The sequence below is a fragment of the Panthera tigris genome, chromosome B1 (assembly GCF_018350195.1).
Source record: "Panthera tigris isolate Pti1 chromosome B1, P.tigris_Pti1_mat1.1, whole genome shotgun sequence".
NCBI classification, from domain to species: domain Eukaryota; kingdom Metazoa; phylum Chordata; class Mammalia; order Carnivora; family Felidae; genus Panthera; species Panthera tigris.
Genome location: NC_056663.1, coordinates 62,078,464 through 62,099,615, shown reverse-complemented (window position 1 = coordinate 62,099,615; position 21,152 = coordinate 62,078,464). Strand labels below are relative to the sequence as shown.

The following is a 21,152-nucleotide window of genomic DNA, read 5'->3' as shown; positions in this document are numbered from 1 at the left end:
CATTCTTATACACTAATAATGAAGCAACAGAAAGACACAGAAAGAAACTGATCCCATTGACAATTGCACCATGAAGCATAAAAAAACCTAGGAATACACCTAACGAAAGATGTAAAAGATCTGTATGCTGAAAACTATAGAAGGCTTATGAACGAAATTGAAGAAGTTAGAAAGAAATTGAAAAACATTCTGTGCTCATGGATTGGAAGAATAAATATTGTTAAAATGTCGATACTCCCCAAAGCTATCTACACATTCAATGCAATCTGAATCAAAATTGCACCAGCATGCTTCTCGAAGCTAGAATAAGCAATCCTAAAATTTGTATGAAACCACAAAAGGCCCCAGATAGCCAAAGTAATTTTGAAGAAGAAGACCAAAGCGGGAGGCATCACAATCCCAGACTTTAGCCTCTACTACAAAGTTGCAGTCATCAAGACAGCATGGTATTGGCACAAAAACAGACACATAGACCAATGGAATAGAGTAGAGACTCCAGAAGTGGACTCACAAAAGTATGGCCATCTAATCTTTGACAAAACAGGGAAGAATATCCAATGGAAAAAAAGAGTCTCTTTAACAAATGGTGCTGGGAGAGCTGGACAGCAACATGCAGAAGGATGAAAGTAGACTACTTTCTTACACCATTCACAAAAACAAACTCAAAATGGATAAAGGACCTGAATGTGAGACAGGAAACCATCAAAACCCTAGAGGAGAAAGCAGGAAAAAACCTCTCTGACCTCAGCTTCAGCAATTTCTTACTTGACAAACCCCAAAGGCAAGGGAATTAAAAGCAAAAATGTACTTTTAGGACCTCATGAAGACAAAAAGTTTCTGCACCGCAAAGGAAACAATCAACAAAAGTAAAAGGCAACCAATGGAATGGGAAAAGGTATTTGCAAATGACATATCGGAAAAAAAGGCTAGTATTCAAAATCTATAAAGAGCTCACCAAACTCCATACCCGAAAAACAAATAATCCAGTGAAGAAATGGGCAGAAAACATGAATAGACACTTCTTTAAAGAAGACATCCGGATGGCCAACAGGCACGTGAAAAGATGCTCAACATCGCTCTTCATCAGGGAAATACAAATCAAAACCACCCTCAGATACTGTAACCTCACGCCAGTCAGAGTGGCTAAAATGAACAAATCAGGAGACTATAGATGCTGGCGAGGATGTGGAGAAATGGGAACCCTCTTGCACTGTTGGTGGGAATGCAAACTGGTGCAGCCACTCTGGAAAACAGTGTGGGGTCCCTCAGAAAATTAAAAATAGATCTACCCTATGACACAGCAATAGCACTGCTAGGAATTGACCCAAGGAATACAGGAGTACTGATGCATAGGGGCACTTGTACCCCACTGTTTATAGCAGCACTTTCAACAATAGCCAAATTATGGAAAGAGCCTAAATGTCCATCAACTGATGAATGGATAAAGAAGTTGTGGTTTATATACCCAATGGAATACTACGTGGCAATGAAAAAGAATGAAATATGGCCTTTTGTAGCAATGTGGATGGAACTGGAGAGTGTTATGCTAAGTGAAATACGTCATACAGAGAAAGACAGATACCATATGTTTTCACTCTTGTGTGGATCCTGAGAAACTTAAGACCATGGGGCAGAGGAAGGAAAAAAAAAAAGAGGTTAGAGAGGGAGGGAGCCAAAACATAAGAGACTCTTAAAAACTGAGAACAAACTGAGGGTTGATGGGTGGGAGGGAGGGGCGAGTGGGTGATGGGTATTGAGGAGGGCACCTGTTGGGATGAGCACTGGGTGTTGAATGGAAACCAATTTGACAATAAATTTCATATTTTAAAAAAATAAAGAGGAAATAAAAAGAAATAAAAAGAAATACAAAATTGTTTGGCGTCTTGTGTATCATGATCACCAACTATCCAAGACCAATTACTTACCCTCAATTGATGTCTCAGGGTGTGATTCTATAGATAAGCATTTTAATGTAAACCTTAACTATCAAAGTTTTAGATATAATTATATTTATATTAGGAAATGTCATAATTATGCCGGCTGTTGATTTTTCTTCACCAGTTAACTTTAGATAATTTACCTTTTGAAACTAATTTTCCTTCATTGGCTCCTTCTTTTAAAAGTTTTCTTCTTGAGATAAATTCTCCCATGAGTAGGAAAAGTAACTCCGTTTTTGATTAACTGTCTTTCATAAAGAAATTTAATTCTGTTTTTCTTAAAGAGGAAAAACAAACTTTGTTTTTATATTCAAAACTGAAATAATGGATTATTGCCAGGTAACCATAGTGACAAAGTAGTTACTTACCACAGTAGATGGATTTTGAGAATAAAAAACTATATTAGTATTAAATGTGGGCTGATAATTGTGGGTTTAGCACATTAATCACCATCATAAGTATTTGATTTTCTGATATCTTTTGAATTCTCCCAATGATGATTGAAGGCATCTCTTGTAACATATGAGTTAGTGAAAAAGCACTTCCAGTGATTATGTGGGGATGTGTGTTGTATGTAAGTTTACCAGGATATTAGAAATGGGCTGTATTTATTGATGAAAGGCTGTTCTGCCTCTGAATGTATTGGGCTTTGTATGCCATCATAATTCTTGCCAAAGTTTCATCATACTGTAACTCATTTATCATTTCCACCACCATCTCCCTTTTCTCCTTTATTGCAGATGCTGCTCTTATGTGGGTCGGCGTGGAAATGGGCCTCAGGCAATCTCTATTGGCAAGAACTGTGATAAATTTGGAATTGTTGTTCATGAATTGGGCCATGTCATAGGCTTTTGGCATGAACACACACGACCAGATCGAGATAACCATGTCACTATCATAAGAGAAAACATCCAGCCAGGTGAGAGGCTTTAGAATATGTTGGGTTTAAGGTTGACAGAATATCTTTTAGTTGTGTTTACAGTATTTATTTAAGTTTTTCTTAAAAAAATGTGAACTGATTTTTCGATATGGTAGAATCAGCATTTTGCTGATTAAAAAAATACCCATGATGGTATTATATTTTTAATTTGTTTTCCTTCAGACTGGATGATCTTAGGTACTTTTTATGCTTGATCTTTTTTCTTAAGGTTTAGCTGTTTTATTTCTAAACTTCTGTGCTTTCCAAGAGTGGGTGTAGGCTATTGAACCACAAATTGATAGTGTTAAATTTTTACAGCATTTTTAATACTTAGCTCTATACTTTATGTGGTAGGGATTTAGAAAAGATCCCAGGTTTGACATGAAATGTGCTGCTACCATAGAAATCTATATTATACCAGGGACAATTTTTGGAGAAAATTTCAGTGAAATGAGTCATTTCTGGGATAGTCTAAATAGTTTCTTTGAGAATTCTCCTTCAACTACCCTGAAGATAAATTCTTAAGAATTTTTTCAGTAGTTGAAATATCAGATATAATTAAAATTTAATTTTCTCTGATAGTTGATGTGTGATAATAACCTTATTTTAAAGCTTTTTATTTAACTTTCATAAATTCTTGAAGATCAGTACATTTCAATTACCAGAAGATGAATTCTGTTTTTTGGAATCATCTTATAAGGTCATATGTATTTCAAGCATTAGAAAAGTAAATATTTGTCCTTATTTCTTTATTCGTGGCAAGTTTTAAGTTACAAACATTGAATTCCTTAGAATTTCTTGTAATTAATGGTATTGATCTATTTATTTGCTCATCACATATTTGGTTCTAATTATTTATTGAGGCATTGTTAGATGTTGAAAATGCTGTGATGAAAAATATAAGGCTTAATGTGGGGTATGTGCGTATATATACATGATTGTAAGTGGGTGAGGAGAGTAATAATAGTTATATGATGAGAATACCATAAAGTCCAAGCAACGTGTAACAAAATGCCTTGGTGGGTCAAGGGAGATGTCACAAAGGAACTGAAATTTAGAAGTAAAGTAGAAGTGTTGAAAGTGCACCGAAGAGTTATAGAATTTTAAGCTGTAAAAACATCATGATCATAGCTATAATTACAGAAAATCAAATCATTTTTATTTTCCCATTATGGCTACATGGTATGTTGCAAATGGGAGATGAGTTGGTAATTACCTAATGAGGTTACATCATAGGGGATATTCTATATGAAGCTAGGGAACTTAGATTTTATCTTTTTTTTTTTTTAATATTTATTCATTTTTGAGAGAGAGAGAGAGGGAGAGACAGAGTGTGACTGGGGGGTGGGGCAGAGACAGAGAGACACACACAGAATCTGAAGCAGGCTCCAGGCTCTGAGCTGTCAGCACAGGGACTGATGCAGGGCTTGAACTCTTGACCTGAGCCGAAGCCTGGCGATTAACCAACCAAGCAACCCAGGTGCCCCAGATTTTATCTTTTAGCTACTGAGAATAATTGATGATTGAAAGCAGAACAAGTTCTGATTTTTAAAAAAAAAAGATAAAAAAAAAAGAATTCTTTCAGCTTTGAGATCCTTAACTGAGGATGGGAAAGTTGAGGTGGGGAGGATGAACTTAAGTTAAGGAAACCTGTAAGAAGATTAAATAAGTAACTTGTAAGAGATGACTAAGTCTTCAGTCAAGGAAGTGCAGTTCAAGAAGAATAAGAGGCAATGACCTTTCAAATATATTTTAGGAGGAACACTAACATAGGAAGGAAAATCTTCAAGGATTTATTTTTAGGCAACAGGATGAATGGTGACATCATCAAATGAAGGAAGAAATATGGATAAAGCAACATAATTTTTAGAGTGAGAAAGACAGATAATGATTTTATTTAGCAAATCCTTGATTTTGAGAAGCCATTGGATTATCCAAATGGAAGTGGTTAGTACACAAAGGAAAAGTGAGTCTAAACTTCAGCCTGTATCTAGAGAAGGAAATTTGATGGTAGCTTTGACTGTCTAGGGAAATATTGAAGGGAGAGGAAAATACACCTGAGGATAGAAAGTAGGAGATGGCAAAAAATCCCCCCAAAGACCAGTAAGGTTTGGTCTAAAAGGTAGAAGAAAAATCATTGAATATGATGTCCTAGGGAAGAGGTCATTTCAAGACTGATAAAGTAGGAGAAGAGGAGAGGGTGGTTCCAGATGGCAGTCTAAGAATATCCTGAACTCACTTCCTGCCATGGACACAACAAATGACAGCTATGCGTGCAATACTTTCTCTGAAAATATCTTGATAACTAGATGAACAGGGCCTCTCCAGCAAAGGATTAAAGACCCACATGGAGATAGGGTAGGAGAGGTGGAGACATACCTGCTGCCAAAAAATCCAGTTCTAGGCATGATGACCCCTAATCAGAAGAGATATCAGAAGTACAGCACTTCCCCCTGTGGAGCAAGGGGTTTGGGCCCTACATCAGACACCTCAACCTTTGGGTCCTGCACGGGAAAGATGAACCCCCCAAACATAAAACCATGAGGGATTGTATCCAGGAGAAGAATAGAACTGGAAGGAACGGAGAACCTGCCTTTAAGGGGCTCACATGCAGACTCACGCACCCTATGACCCAGTGCAAAAACAGCAGCTTGAAAAGCACCTAGTCCTTATGTGAAGCAGGCCCAATGACTAATCGTAAAGTGACCACTAGACAGGAAGGAATGTGTTGAGACTCTCCAGGGACAGAAGGAGTGGTAGGTGCCATTTTTTTCAATCTCTTTCTCCTTGCTACTGCTGACACTGGTGGGTGCCATTTTAGCAATCTCTGTCTAACCTGCTTGTGCAGGTAGGCGCAGACCTCCTCACCGTGCCTCAGCTATGCCACAGCCAGCTGGGAGAGCACCTTTCCCCACACCAGAACCATGTCACAGTCAGCCAGACAAGAGGCTTTCCCTCCCAAACCACAGATCTACCACAGCTAGGCAAATGCCCTACCCCTCCTGTGCCATAGCCATACCACAGCCGGGCAAGCACCTCACAGCCATGGCTGTGGCTCTGTCACCGCTGGGGGGTGCATGTACCCCACACAGGGGATACCTTGGAGTGTCTGGCTCTGGTAGCCAAGGGGATTTTGCTCCTGGGCCTCATGGGTCATCTTCTACACAAAGCCCGTTCTTCGAGGCTGGGAGATGTAGCTGTTCTGCCTCATACATGGGAACAAATACAGAAGAGGCAAAATGAGACAGGGGAATATATTTCAAATGAAAGACAAGACAAAACCTCAGATAATGATCTTAATGAAACAGAGATACATAGTCTACCTGATAAAAAGTTCAAAGTAATGGCCAGAAGTTGCTCACTTCACCAGGGAGAAGAATGGATGAATACAATGAGAACTTAAACAAAGAAAATATGAGAAAGTACCAAATAGAAGTTACAGGGTTGAAGAATACAATAATGGATGAAAAATACACTAAAGGGGTTCAACAGTAGATTGGATAAAGCAGAAGAATGGATCAGTGAATTGAAAGACAAAGCAATGGAACTCAGAGTAGCAAAACGAAAAAAGAATTTAAAAAGGTGGAATATCTTGAGGGACTTATGGGACAACATTAATTAGAATAGTATCTGCATATAGGAGTCCCAGAAAGAGAAGAGAGTGAAAGGAACAGAAAGGTTATCTGAAGAAATCATGGCTGAAAACTTCCCTAATCTGGGGATGGAAACAGACATCCAGCTCCAGGAAGCCCATAGAGTTTCAAATAAGATGAACCCAAAGAGGTCCACACCAAGACACCTTCTAATTAAAACATCAAAAGTTAAATACAAAGAGATAATCTTAAAAGTAGCAAGGGAAAAAAGCTTGTTACATACAAGGGGAATCCCATAAAGCCATCAGCAGAATTTTTAGAAGAAACTTTAGCAGAACAGAAGAGAGTGGCGTGACCTATTCAAAATACTGAAAGGAGGGGGGGGGGTGGGAAACCTTCCAACCAAGAATATTCTACCAAGCAAAGTTATCATTCAGAATTGAAGGAGAGAGAGTTTTCCAGACAAGCAAAACTTTAAAGGAACCCATAACCATTAAACCAGACTTACAAGAAACTGTAAAAGGACTTCTTTTTTAAATTGTTTTAATGTTTATTTATTTTTGAGAGAGAGGGAGAGAAACAGAGCATGAATGGAGGAGGGCAGAGAGACAGAGAGACACAGAATCCAAAGCAGGCTCCAGGCTCTGAGCTGTTAGCACAGAGCCTGACGTGATGCTTGAACTCACAAACCATGAGAACATGACCTGAGCTGAAGTCAGACATTTAACTGACTGAGCCATCCAAGTACCCCTAAAAGGACTTCTTTAAATAGAAAAGTACTGACGGTAATTAATGACAATAAAACATAAAAAGTAAAAATGTCACTGGGAAAAGAAAATGTATAGTAAAGGTAGCAGGTTAATAACTGATAAAGCTAGTATGAAATAGGTCAAAAGAAAAAGATAGATTAACTATAATAATCAGTTCAAAGGTACATAAAATAAAAAGATTGAAAATGTGATATCAAAAGCAAAACATGGGCGGGGGGAGTAAGAATGTAGTTTGAGAATGTATTCAAATTTAAGTTGCTATCAACTTAAATTAGACTGTTATATACATAGGATGTTATATGTGAATCTCACAGTAACCACAGGCAAACACTTATAGTGAATACCCAAAAGAAAATGAGAAAGGAATCTAAATATAACACTAAGGAAAGGTATCAAACCACAAGGATAAAAAGAAAGCCAAGAAGAAAGGAACAGAGAGGTATTACAAAATCAGCCAGAAAACAGTCAACAAGATGGCAATAAGTACATACCTATCAATAATTACTTTAAATGTAAATTGACTAAATACTCCCATCAAAAGATATAAAGTGGCTGAATATTTTAAAAACTACTCACCTATATGTTGCCTCTAAGAGACTCACTTAAGAACTAAGGACACCAGACTGAAAGTGAAGGAATGGAAAAAAGATATTTTCTCCACTGGGTCATTAAAGAATTTAAAAGAGAAATTAAAAAATACCTAGATAGAAAGGAAAATAGAAATATGATATACCAAAATCTATGGAATGCAGTAAAAGTGATTATAAGAGGTTAAATTCATAGCAATACAAGCCTATCTCAAGAAACCAAAAAAAAAAAAAAAAAAAAAGCTCAAATAAACAATCTAACTTTACATCCAAAGGAACTAGAAAAAGAACAAATTAAGCCAAAGTTAGTAGAAGAAAGGAAATAATAAATGGAATAGAACTTAATAGATAATAGAAAAGATCAATGAAATTAAAAGTTAGGTCTTTGAAAAGGTAAAATTGATAAACCTTCAGTTAGGCTCACCAGGAAAAAGAGAAGGCTCAAATAAATAAAATTAGAAATGAAATAGAAGTAACAACTGATACCATAGCAATGCAAAGGATCATTAGACTAATATGAACAATTATAGGTAAGCAAATAGGGTGACCTAGAAGAATTAGTTATGTTCCTAGAAACATACAATCTTTCAAGACTGAATCATAAGAATATAGAAAACCTGAACATACTAATTACGTATAAAGAGATTGAATTAGTAACTACAAACTCCCAAAATACAAAAGTCCAGGACCAGAATGCTTCATTGGTAAATTCTACTTAATATTCAAAGAAGATGTAATACCTATCCTTCTCAAACTATTCCAAAAAATTGAAGAGGATGAAATGCTTCTGAACTCATTTTACAAAGTCAGCATTACTCTAATATAATACCAGACAAGGGCAGCACAAAAAAGGAAAATTACAGGCCAATATCCCTGATGAATATAGATGCAAAAATCCCCAGTAAAGTATTAGCAAATATTAATAAACCAAAATAATCCATTAAAAGGATCATACACTATGATCAAGTGCATTTTATTCCAGGGATGCAAGGATGGCTCAAACGTGCAAATTAACCAATGCGATATACCACATTAACAAAACATAAAAATCAGGAGAAAATGGGTGATTGGCGTTGAGGAGGGCACTTGTTGAGATGAGCACTGGGTGTTGTATGTAAGCGATGAATCACGGGAATCTACCTCCAAAACCAAAAGCACACTGTATGTTAATCAATTTGACAATAAATTATATTAAAAAATAATAATTGGAAACATAAAACCCCACAAAACATAGAAATCATTTGATCAATTAAAAAGATGCAGAAAAAGCACTTGAGAAAATTCAACATCTATTTATAATAAAAACTCTCAACAAAGTGGGTATAGAGGGAATGTACTTTGACATAATAAAGACCATATATCACAAAATCACAGCTAATATCTTACTCAGTGGTGAAAAACTGAAAGTGTTTCCTGTAAGGTCAGGAGCAAGACACTTGGCACTTTTATTCAAAATACTATTGGAAGTTCTAGCTACAGCAGTTCGATCAGAAAAAGAAGTAAAAGGTATACCATTTGGAAAGGAAGTAAAATGGCCACTATTTATAGATGACATGATGCTATTTGTAGGAAACTAAAGGCTCCACCAAAATAACTTCTGGTGCCAATAAATGAATTCAGTAAATTTTGTGGAATACAAAATTAATATATAAAACTATTGTATTTCTATACACTAATAAATTATCAGAAAGAGAAATCAAGAAAACAATCATTTATGATTGCATCAGATGGTATAAAATACCTTGGAATATGTTTAACCAGGGGAGTGAAAGACTTGTATACTGAAAACTAGTAAGACACTGATGAAAGAAATTGAGGAAAACACACAGATAAGTAAAAACATATTCCATGTTCATGGATTGAAGAATTAATATCGTTAAATATCCATGCTACCCAAAGCAATATACAGATTCAGTGCAATCCCTATGAAAATTCTAATGGCAATTTTTAGAGACCTAGAACAAATAATGCTAAAATTTGTATGGAGTCGCAATAGACTCTGAATAGACAAAGCAATCTTGAGAAAGAAAAAACAAAACCAGAAGTATCGTGCTCCCTGATTTCAAACTATACTACGCAATTACAGTAATCAAAACCGTATGGTACCGGCTTAAAAACAGCCTCATAGATCAGTGGAACAGAATAGTGTGCCTAGAAATAAACTAAAACATATGTGATCAATTAATATATAGCAAAAGGAGCAAGAACAATGCAATGAGGAGAGGATAGTTTCTTCAATAATTGGTGCTGGGAAAACGGGACAGCTACATGCAGAAGAATGAAAGTGGACCACTATCTTCCACCATTCACAAAAATTAACTCAAAATGGATTAAAGTCCAATGTAAGACCTGGAACCATAAAATTCCTAGAAGAAAACATTGGCAGTAAGCTCTTTGACTTTAGGCTTAGCAATGTTTTTTTTTTGTTTGTTTTGTTTTTTTGATCTGATTCCAAATGCAAGGTAATAAAAGGAAAAATAAATGTGTCTACATCAAACTAAAACGCTTCTGCATAGTGAAAGAGTCCATCAGTAAAATGGAAGGCAACTTGCTGAATGGGAAGACATTTGCAAATCATATATCTGATAAGGGGTTATTAGCACCCAAAATATATAAAGAACTCATACAACTTAATAACAAAATATAATCTGATTAAAAAATGGACAGAGGCTCTAAATAGACATTTTTCCAAAGAAGACATACAGATAGGCAACAGGCACATGAAAAGATGTTCAACATCATTAATCATCAGGGAAATGCAAAATAAAACTACAATCAGATATCATCTCATACCTGTTAAAACAGCTTTTATAAAAAAGACAAGAGATAACAAGTCTTGGAAGGATGTGGAGATAAGGGAGTCTTCATGCACTGGTGAAGATACCATAGAAAACAGGATGGAGGTTCTTCAATAAATTAAAAATAGAACTACCATATGATCCAACAATTCCACTTCTTGGTATCTATGCAAAGAAAACAAAATCACCAATTCAAGAAGGTATATGCATCCCTGTCTTCATTGCAGCATTATCCACAGTAGTCAAAATAGGAAAACAACTTAAGTATCCATCCGTCAATAAATGAATGAATAAAGAAGACCTCTCTCTCTCTCTCTCTCTCTCTCTCTCTCTCTCTCTCTCTCTCTCACACACACACACACACACACACACACACACACACACACACACGTATATTACTCAGTCATGAAAAATGAAATCTTGCCATTTGTGACATTGATGGACCTTGAGGGTATTATGCTAAGTGAAATAAGTCAGACAGAGAAAGACAAATCCACATGATTTCAATTCTAATTGGAATCTAAAAAACAAAACTAACAAACGCATAAACCAGAACAAAACTGAGATTCATAGATACAGAAAATAGAGTGGTGGTTGCCAAAGGAGAGCGGATTTGGGGATATGAAGTAGGTAAACAGAACCAAGAAGTATAAACTTCCAGTTATAAAATAAGTAAGTCATGGAGATGTAATGTACCGCACAGGGAATTCAGTCAGCATTTTATTAACTCCGCATGGTGATTGATGGTGATTAGATTTATTGTGGTGACCAGTTTGCAGTGTATACAGGCATCTAATCACTATGTTGTACACGTGAAACTAATATAATATTGTATGTCAATTGTACATCAGTTTAAAAAATGATGAAATCATTTGTAGTGTTGATTATCAAGGAGAAGTAAAGCAAACGTTTACTCCCAATATAGGAGGCTCAAATGCCTGAGCCAGCTATCAAAGTTCATCTTACTTTATATCATTAAGAAAGAAATAAAAAGGAGACAATATTTTGGGAAATGATTTCAACTATCAATTAATGAGAAGTTTGCTGTTAACCATAGCTATTAGGTTTCTTTTATTACATGGAGAAAACATCTTATAAAGGAAGTAACTTTTAAGAATGATTCTTACTCTTAATAATAGGACTCTGTTTTAACATAAGGATGTATTTAAAACAAGCAAGAAATATGTAAGTAGTATATAAATGTATAATACTTAACACAGTGCTTAGGAAATTATGGCTATTCATACTCTGGGTGACTCAACACTCAGGCAAATGGAAAAGAAAGAATTTATTGTGTGAGATTTTCTGAGTATTTGGAACTAGTGTAGCAGGGCAATTCTAGTATGAAAGAGTTCATGCTGGAGATTAATCTTCAACAAATTTATGACTTGCTCTGGCTCAGAAACTTAAGATCAACTGTTATTCAAGGGCAATGTCTAATAAGTGCAGACTTTAGCCTCACATTTATATGCAAAATTAGTAACTACAATAGGAGCCAGATTGTTACAAGGATTGTATTACTTCAATCCATTTTATTTATTTTATTTTATTTTTTTTAAGTTTCTCTATTTATTTTGAGAAAGAGAGAGAGAGAATAAGCAGGGGAGGGGCAGAGAAAGAGCAGTGGGGAGAGAGAGGGAGAGAGGAAGAGAGAATCCCAAGCAGGCTCTGCATTGTCAGCGCAAAGCCCAATGCAGGGCTTGAACTCATGAACTGCGAGATCATGATCTGAACTGAAATCACTATGACATCATGACCCGAGCTGAAACCAAGGGTCAGATGCTTAACCAGCTGAGCCGTCTAGGTGCCCCACTTTAATCCATTTTAGAATATGCCTTCAAGAACAAGGTTCATCATCTTTTTTTTTTTTTAATTGTTTAGAGTGAGTTCCCCTGGTTCTCTGTATCTCTGGTCTTCTTCCCTTTATTCATGAAATAAGTTCAGCTTTCTTTATTTGGACCATGTATGGTTATATTGTTTTTATTTAGCACAAAACACTGACTCACCTGCATGTTAAGTGCTCAATCATATGCCTCAGAATCTATGACTAAAGTTGCTTACTGTTCCACTTTCAGAAATTTTTGTGAAGCATTTTGCTTTAACCAGAGAATATCTTCCCATAGTGTGCTTGAATTTGAAATCTCCACTCTCTACTGGGCATAGATTAGTATCTATAAAATCAACTCCATAGCTTTATGAAAACCTCACCTCAGAAGTGGATATGTTGAAACATACTTATTCCTTATGAAGAAGAGAGTTTTAACAGTTGCTTCTGTGAGAGGTTGGCAAGAATACAGAGTATTTCCTGAAAATAGTTATAGTACAAATAGGCACATCAGAGACTTGTGGAACATATTTCACTGTACAAGCTGGTTAGTTCATTAAAAACTAGCTAATGTGTGAATTAATTGAAAGATAGACCAAAACACTTTAGTCTGGGACTTGGGTTCTGTCACTTTAGGATGATTCTTTAATCATTAGTGTTGAGCACACCACTTTTCCTTATCACATGCAGAAGACATACTATACTTTGGTATCACTCTATTTCTTTATTGTCGTTTGGAAAATTTTATTAATGTGATATTTATATTTTTCATAGTAATATGGCAGTTGGAATAAAAACCTAGTTAGATGAGTGTTGTAATCTAGAATACAAACCTAGTTAGATGAGTGGAATAAAAACCTAGTTAGATGAGTGTTGTTCCATTTTAAGTTGGAACCTTGAATTTGGAATTCTAGGAGCTCACCTTTACATTTTGATCTTTCAAAGCTTTTTAAGTTACGTGAGCCCCTAAAGCAGCTGTCTTCGGCTACTGAAATTATGAAAACAGAGTCACTGAGGTCTCATCTCTATCTGAGGAAATTCTCTGTTTCTGGAACAACTGCCATGGATGTACAAATCTAAGTCTGTTATTTTCAAATTTCAAGAAACCGTGTAACAATACAGATATAAACAACCAGTTGAGAAACCTATTAAAAGGAAAATGTCCAGAAGTTAAAATAACAGTTGTGAAAAGTAAAGCAAAAATAAAGAAATTATTAAGTTCTCAAGCATATTCTTCCTGATCAAAAACACCCTCCAAGTAGAGGTTGGAATGGATTCATCAGAGAGACTCTTGTTTCAATTTTGAGTGAAATCTGCTGCTATTGTTTTTGCCTTTAGTGACAAAGTCACATAGCTAAAGCCTGCAGTGTTATGTGTACATGCAAATACTCTTTTTATATTTTTCTCAGTGTTTCAGAGAAAGACTCTAAAGCAAAAGATAATTTTTGTTGATCTTGGAAAATGTAGTCCTAAGAGAACGTGGAGTCCCATTTGGTAACGATGTAACTTTTTATAATCATTCCTGCAGTGTTGAAAAAAGCAGTGAGATTAAAAAAAAAGTATTTATAAGAACATAAAGCATATACATGCAAAACAATCCAAAGTATGTTTTTGATAATCCACCTTTTTCCCCCCAAATTGACTTATTAATGAAATCCAGTATTAATGTTTCAACGTGATGTTAAGTGAAAACAGCATGCATACTTTTGCACGTACCTGGGTGTTCGCATTTAGCTGCAACTTGCATTTAGTAAAAAGCAGATGCAGGCTTAGGAGGGGCTCTTCTGTTCTTGTCTCTGTCTGCTAAAAGGCTTCTGAAATGTTTCTTAGGTCAAGAATACAATTTTCTGAAGATGGAGCCTGGAGAAGTAAACTCACTTGGAGAAAGATACGATTTTGACAGTATCATGCACTATGCCAGGAACACCTTCTCAAGGTTGGAGTCTCAGGTTATACCTTTTGACTTTTAATTCCTTTCCTCCGTGTGGCTCCTGACAAAGCTATGCTTAACATTAGAACTTGAAGCTCTTTCAAATACTGTTGCCCTCAAGTACAAAAATACTCAATTAAGGTTTATAGCCAACACCAGCATTTGAGATTTTAAAAACATGTTTTCACATTTCCTATCAAATACATACATTCAGATTAAAAATTAAAATGGTATGAATTAATGAAAACTATTTTATATTCCTAAGTCAATTTTAAAAGTCCAATGAAAATGATTATTAAACCAATCAGTATTTTAAATTGGCATAGCATCATTTAAGGAAACTTAGGCATTCACAAATCACATAGGGTACTTGGTTGTTGAGTTGGAATGTTTATTCTCTATTTAAGTTGTGTTCTCTACTGTATATTTTCTATTGCTCAACTACTAGTTATGCTTGAAAGGTGCTTAGCTAATTTAATTCTCAAAGAACATATTATGAAGATATTTTGCCTCATGTAATTTAGAATTTCACCACTTATTAACCTTAAATTCATTTCATTAAAGATTTAATGCTATTTTTAAAGAACGCAATAAATTTCGGTTTCAATAACTTTATTCTAAAGATGACATCATCGAGCAAATAGTTCCCAGGTAAGGAATTTAGATCTGTCAAATCATTGAAATCATCCCCTTTCCCCATTTATGCTCATTTTACACTCATATGTCCATTCTAACTCATTCTTTGTGTCCACTTATGTCCACTTCACAATTCATCTAACATCTATTTCTTTTTTTTAATTTTTTTTAAGTTTATTTATTTTGGGGGGGAGGGGCAGAGGAGGAGAGAGAAAGAAGACGCAGGACTCAAAACCACAAACCGTGAGATTATGACCTAAGCCGAAGTCAAGAGTACAATGCTTAACCATCTGAGCCACCCAGATGCCCCTCAAACATCTGTTTCTAAGGACAGGGTCAGAAAGGAGATAAAAAATTCAAATTAATACCCCTGTCTTTTAAAAATAAATCCTTTTTTTTAAAAATATTTAATTTTTTAAAGATTTTTATTTTTTTTAAGTAATCTCTACACCCAATGCCCACGTTGTAGGTTGAACCTACAACCCCAAAATCAAGAGTCCCATGCTTCACCAACTGAGCCGGCCAGGTGCCCCCTAAAATAATTCTTAATAAAAAGTAAAGAATGATGTGTTAGTGAGCCTTTAATACTTAGATAAATTTTTAAATTATGCTCCTTTAAAAAGACAAAATTATATTATTTAAAAAATTGAGTGTGAACTGTATTTTAATAATTATTCACTGTATTTAATAATTATTTTCTACTGGTGTGTATATATACATATATATAGTTTATACCTGTAGTTTATATATTTATATACTGTGTGTGTGTGTGTGTGTGTGTATATATTATACAGATATAATATATATATAATATATATATTGTTTTTGGAATTGAATTTAAGTTTTGGTAGAAATACACCCATAAATTTGGCCTAAAATTAATCTCAAAGAGTTATAAAACTTTATTTTTAGACCAGTGTTTGGACTTGAATTTTCCATAGAAACATGTAACAAATGGGATTTGGGTCCCAGTTCAGCCAAGGCACCTCTCGTATGTTGGTGTATTATATTATTTAGACCTAAACTGACTTTTGATTCTTTGCATAGGAGGTAGTGGAAAGAGGAGAAAATAATTCATTCTTTCTGTCTTTTATAGATGATGAATCTATACCAAAGTCTAAAATATATATTTCCTCTCATTCTGCATTTCTTTTACATGTTTAAATTGCTTCTTTTTCTTCTTTTCCATAAGCCATCCTGCTTTTGCTGCCTGAAGTCCATCGCTCCCACCCCCCACACCATGGTGCTGCATGCCAGCCAGTCTTGACCCATTATTTGTCTTATTCTTCCAAAATTATCCTATTCAGTCTTCCCAGTGAACTTAGAGTGAAAGTAACTATATCTACCTGTGAGAAGAGTTGATGCAATTCACCTTATTTTATTGTTTTGATCTTTAAAGAGAATGTTTACTAACTTGTACATATATTTAAAAACTGAATTCCAGGGGCGTCTGGGTGGCTCAGTCGGTTAAGCGGCCTACTTCGGCTCAGGTCATGATCTCACGGTCCGTGGGTTCGAGCCCCGCGTCGGGCTCTGTGCTGACAGCTCAGAGCCTGGAGCCTGTTTCAGATTCTGTGCCTCCCTCTCTCTGACCCTCCCCCATTCATGCTCTGTCTCTCTCTGTCTCAAAAATAAATAAATGTTAAAAAAAAATTAAAGAAAAAATGAATTCCAGGAGAAAAACTTAGTTGTCACAGTTCTTAGCCACCACCTCCAAAGTATTTGAAGCTCTGTGTGTGTGTGTGTGTGTGTGTGTGTGTGTGTGTGTGTGTGTGTGTGTTAAAAGACACTGAACATAAAATTTGCAATCTTAACTATTTTTTAGTATACACTTAGTGATGTTAAGTCTATTCACATGGTTGTGAAACGGATGTTTGGAACTTTTTCATCTTGCAAAACTGAAACCCAGTGCCCATTAAACAATAATGCCCCATTTCCCCTCTTGCCAGCCCCTGGTGACTACCATTCCACTTTGTGTTTCCATGAACTTGGATACTTTAGATACCTCATTAAGTAGAATCATACAGTATTTGTCCTTTTGTGATTGGCTTATTTCATTTAGCATGATGTCTTCATGGTTTATCCAAGTTGTAGCATGTGAGAGGATTTCCTTCCTTTTCAAGGCTGAATAATTTTCCATTATATGTATATACCATGTTTTGTTTATCTATTCATCCACTGATAGACATTTGAGTTGCTTCCACTTGTTGGCTATTGTGAATAGTACTGCTATCAATATGGGTATGCAAATATCTTTGCCAAATCCTGTTTTCAATTATTTTGCATATATACCCAGATGTAGGATTACTGGATCATATGGTAGTTCTATTTTTAATTTTTTGAAGAAACTTCATCATGTTTTCTATAGTAGCTGCACCATTTCACAATCCCACAGCAGTACACAAAGTGTTCCAATTAATCCATATCCTTACCAACATGTGTTATTGTCTCTTTTTTTTTTCTTTTTCTCTTTTTAAATAGTAGCCATCCTAATGGGTATGACTTGATGTTTCATTGCGGCTTGATTTTCATTTCTTTGATGATTAATGATGTTGAGTATCCTTTCGTGTGCTTTCTAGTTGTGTATTGTCTTTGGAGAAATGTCTATTCAATTCTTTTGTCCATCTTAAAGTCAGATTATTCATTTTTTGTTGTTGAATTATAGGAGTTCTTTATACATTCTGGCTCCTTATTGGATGTATAATTTGCAAATATTTTCCTTTTTTCATCTTTGCTGCATAGTAGTTTTTTTTTATTTGTGTAGTCCCACTTACCTGTTTTTGCTTTTGTTAACTGTGCTTTAGTGTCATATCCAAGAAATTATTGCCAGATTCTATGTCATGAAGGGTTTCCACTATTTTCTTCTAGGATTTTTATAGTTTTGGGATTTGTGTTTAGGTCTTTAATCTATTTTTAGTTAACTTTTTATATAGCTTAAATAATTGCCTAACTTTATTGTTTTATGTGGATATTCAGTTTTCCCAGTATTGTTTATTGAAAAAAATATATATATATATTTCTGATTGAGTGTTTTTGGCACCCTTGTTGAAGATTATTTGCTATATTTACTAGGGTTTGTTTCTGAGATTCTTATTCTGTTCCATTGGTCTATAGGTCTGTCTTTATACCAGTAACACACTGCTTTGATTACTTTAGCTTAATAGTGTGTTTTGAAATTACAATGTGTGAGTCTTCCAGCTTTGTTGTTTTCAAAATTTTTTAACTATTTGAGGTTTTATGAAATTCCATATGAATTTTGGGTCTGTTTTTCTGTCTCTGCAAGAAATTATATTGGGTTTTGATAGAGATTGTGCTGGATCTATAGATCATTTTGTGTCATGTGGACATTTTAACAAATTAAGCATGGAATGTCCATGCCATCCATAAGAATGGAATGTCTTTCCATTTATTTTTGTCTTCTTTAATTTCTTTCAACAATGTTTTGTAGTTTTTAGTTTAGAAGTCTTTCACCTTTTTGGTTGGGCTTATTCCTAAGTACTTTATTCTTTTTGATGGTATTTTAAATGGATTTTTTTTCTTTCTTCTTTTTAAGTTCTTAATGCTTATTCAGTTTTTTGAGAGAGAGAGACAGAGACAGAGCAAAAGTGGGGGAGGAGCAGAGAGAGGGAGACCCAGAATCTGAAGTAAGCTCCAGGCTCTGTGTTGACAGACATGGGGCTCGAACTCACAAACTGTGAGATCATAACCTGAAGTCAGACACTTAACCGCCTGAGCCACCCAGATGCCCCTGGAATTGTTTTTCTTAATTTCCTTTTCAGATTGTTCATTGTTATTGTATGGAATTGCAACTGATTTTTGTGTGTTCAGTTTGAATGAATTTATTCAACTTTGCTGAATTTATTAGTTCTAACTTTTTTTGTGGACTCCTTAAGGTTTTCTACATATAGGATTATATGATCTGCAAAAAGAAGATTTCAATTCTTTCTTTCTTATTTTACTTCTTTTTCTTGCCTAATTGCTCTGGCTACAACTTCCAATACTATGTTGAATAGAAGTGGTGAGAGTGGACATTTCTGCTTTTTTCTTGATCTTAGATGAAAAACTCAGTTTTTCACTGCTGAGTATGATGTTAGCTGTAGGTTTTTCATTCATGGTCTTTATGTTGAGATGGTTTCCTTCTGTTCATAGTTCGTTGAAAGTTTTTATCTTGAAAGGTGTGAATTTTGTCAAATGAGTTTTCTACATCAGTTAGATGAACATGTGGCTTTTTGTTCTTCATTCTATTAATGCAAATATTTGAAATTTTATATATTTTTTCTATTCTGGATCCAGGGAGTCTGTAAAAGTTTTAGTTGTTTTCATGAATGTAGCCCATCAGCAGATTTGGGTACTTACTTTTAGGGAGAATAGGACTAGATAAATGGGATCTTTATATGCATGGGTAATTTGGAATATAGAGGCTTGTTAACTGGGATTGCCCATTTTTCATTAATAAAAAAATTACAAAATTTTACAAAGTTTCTTTAAAAAGCATAGCTCATTCACTCTTCTCATGTAGATGGAGCCAGTGAAGATTAGTATGTGAAGCCTTTTGTAATCTGTCTCTGGCCTATTGATAGTGCCTCACTGAGGATAGTCAGGAAGAGCCTGCATTACTTAATGGCCTGGATGTGGAGGGAGAGAATTGTTAACTTCCTGCCACAAAGAAAGAACAAAAGAAATGGTGACTTACACCTTCTGAATGAGAGTTTACCTCAGTAGAGAGAAGAAGTCAAAATTCATCACTCTGTTGTCTGAGTTTGAATATATCCATGCCAAGATGTCCTTGACCTTTTCAAGTTGAACTGTTTTGAAAACTGGAAAAAATCAACCTTTAAAGATTACAAATCTGTTTTTAGAAATAGAAAATAGTGAATACTTTGTTGGTGCTGAAGTACTACAGAAATGGCAGCCCTTCACTAATTTGGACTTACCCTATGGAATGTATATGTTGATTCATGAAGTGTAGTTGACGAATGGCTTTTCTCAATGCTACCCTATTTTATAGCTCTACTTCCCCTTCAATTGCACTGGCCTAGCTGTAGTTGCGTCTAATTAAGTATGTGCAAGCTCTCACTTTTGCTAGTCAACTCCCATAAATCATTAGTTTCCCTCCCTACTTTTATCTCAGGCAGTATGCATGTGGCGTTCTATAGATACTTAAATTTATAGAGTTCCATTCTCTATTTGCGTTATCCAGGTTTTACCTAAAAGATCACTACCCTGACCTCGGAGCCAGAGAGGTTAGTCATAAAATACTCATAGATCATGTCACTCCTCTGTTTACCATCTTCCAAATATTAACAGTTTTCCTCAGGCCAAGAGTCACATTATCTGTGTGACACTCAAAAACTTTAAGGATCCTCCCATCTCTCAGCCGTTGAATTTCCTGTTTTTTCTCTCTGGAAGTCTCTACTCCCATTTACCCACAATGCCCCCGCCTTCACTCCCTTCATGTTTGCCCAATTTGTCAACTTCCAAGTGAGTTTTCCTTTGATCTCACTGTTTAAAAGCTACCCCATCACTGGGTAATCAATATCCATCTTCACTTCTTTTTCTCCATAGTACCTGTCACTATCTCAGTTGTCAATCTTTTGTTTAATGTCTCTCACCCCACACTAAAATGTGAGAATCATAAATGTTTATTAAAGGCTATAAATCCAGACTTACAACAGTGCTTAGTTAGTATTCCCTAAAGCAAAGAATAAGTAGAGGTGAAATTTCCTTTAACTTGTATTTAATATACAATGTATTCATTAAAGTTTTGGAAAGGCGTATCATGTCTTTCATCTTATTTAAAAATTTTTTTTTTACAATTGTATTTCTTAATTTCAAATACTTTTGGGGCACCTGGATGGTTCAGTTGGCTGAGCTTCCAACTCTTGAATCTGGCTTAGGTCATGATCCCACATGCAGTTGAGCCCCGTGTTGAGCTCTGCACTGAGCATGGAGCCTGCTTAGGATGCTCTCTCTCTCTCTCTCTCTCTCTCTCTCTCTCTCTCCCTCCCCTTTTTGTCCCTCCCCTGCTCTTGCTCTCTCTCTCTCTCTCCCTAGAATAATAATTAAAAAAAAAACTAATTTCAAATACTTTTATAGAAAGCTTTTCTTTTTTTGAAATCCTTCTTACTACTGGAATAGTTTCCCACTCTAACTTTTA

At 35.3% G+C, this 21,152-nt stretch overlaps 1 protein-coding gene across 1 annotated transcript in view; it reads left to right on the top strand.

The window, feature by feature from the left end:
* Window positions 1–21,152, top strand: part of TLL1 (tolloid like 1) — a 137,913-nt gene that overhangs the window by 31,519 nt on the left and 85,242 nt on the right. Inside the window, exons 6-7 of the mRNA XM_042984746.1 lie at window positions 2,678–2,856; window positions 14,260–14,365. Coding sequence (XP_042840680.1) covers window positions 2,678–2,856; window positions 14,260–14,365 — 285 coding nt within the window. The remainder of the gene's footprint in view (window positions 1–2,677; window positions 2,857–14,259; window positions 14,366–21,152) is intronic.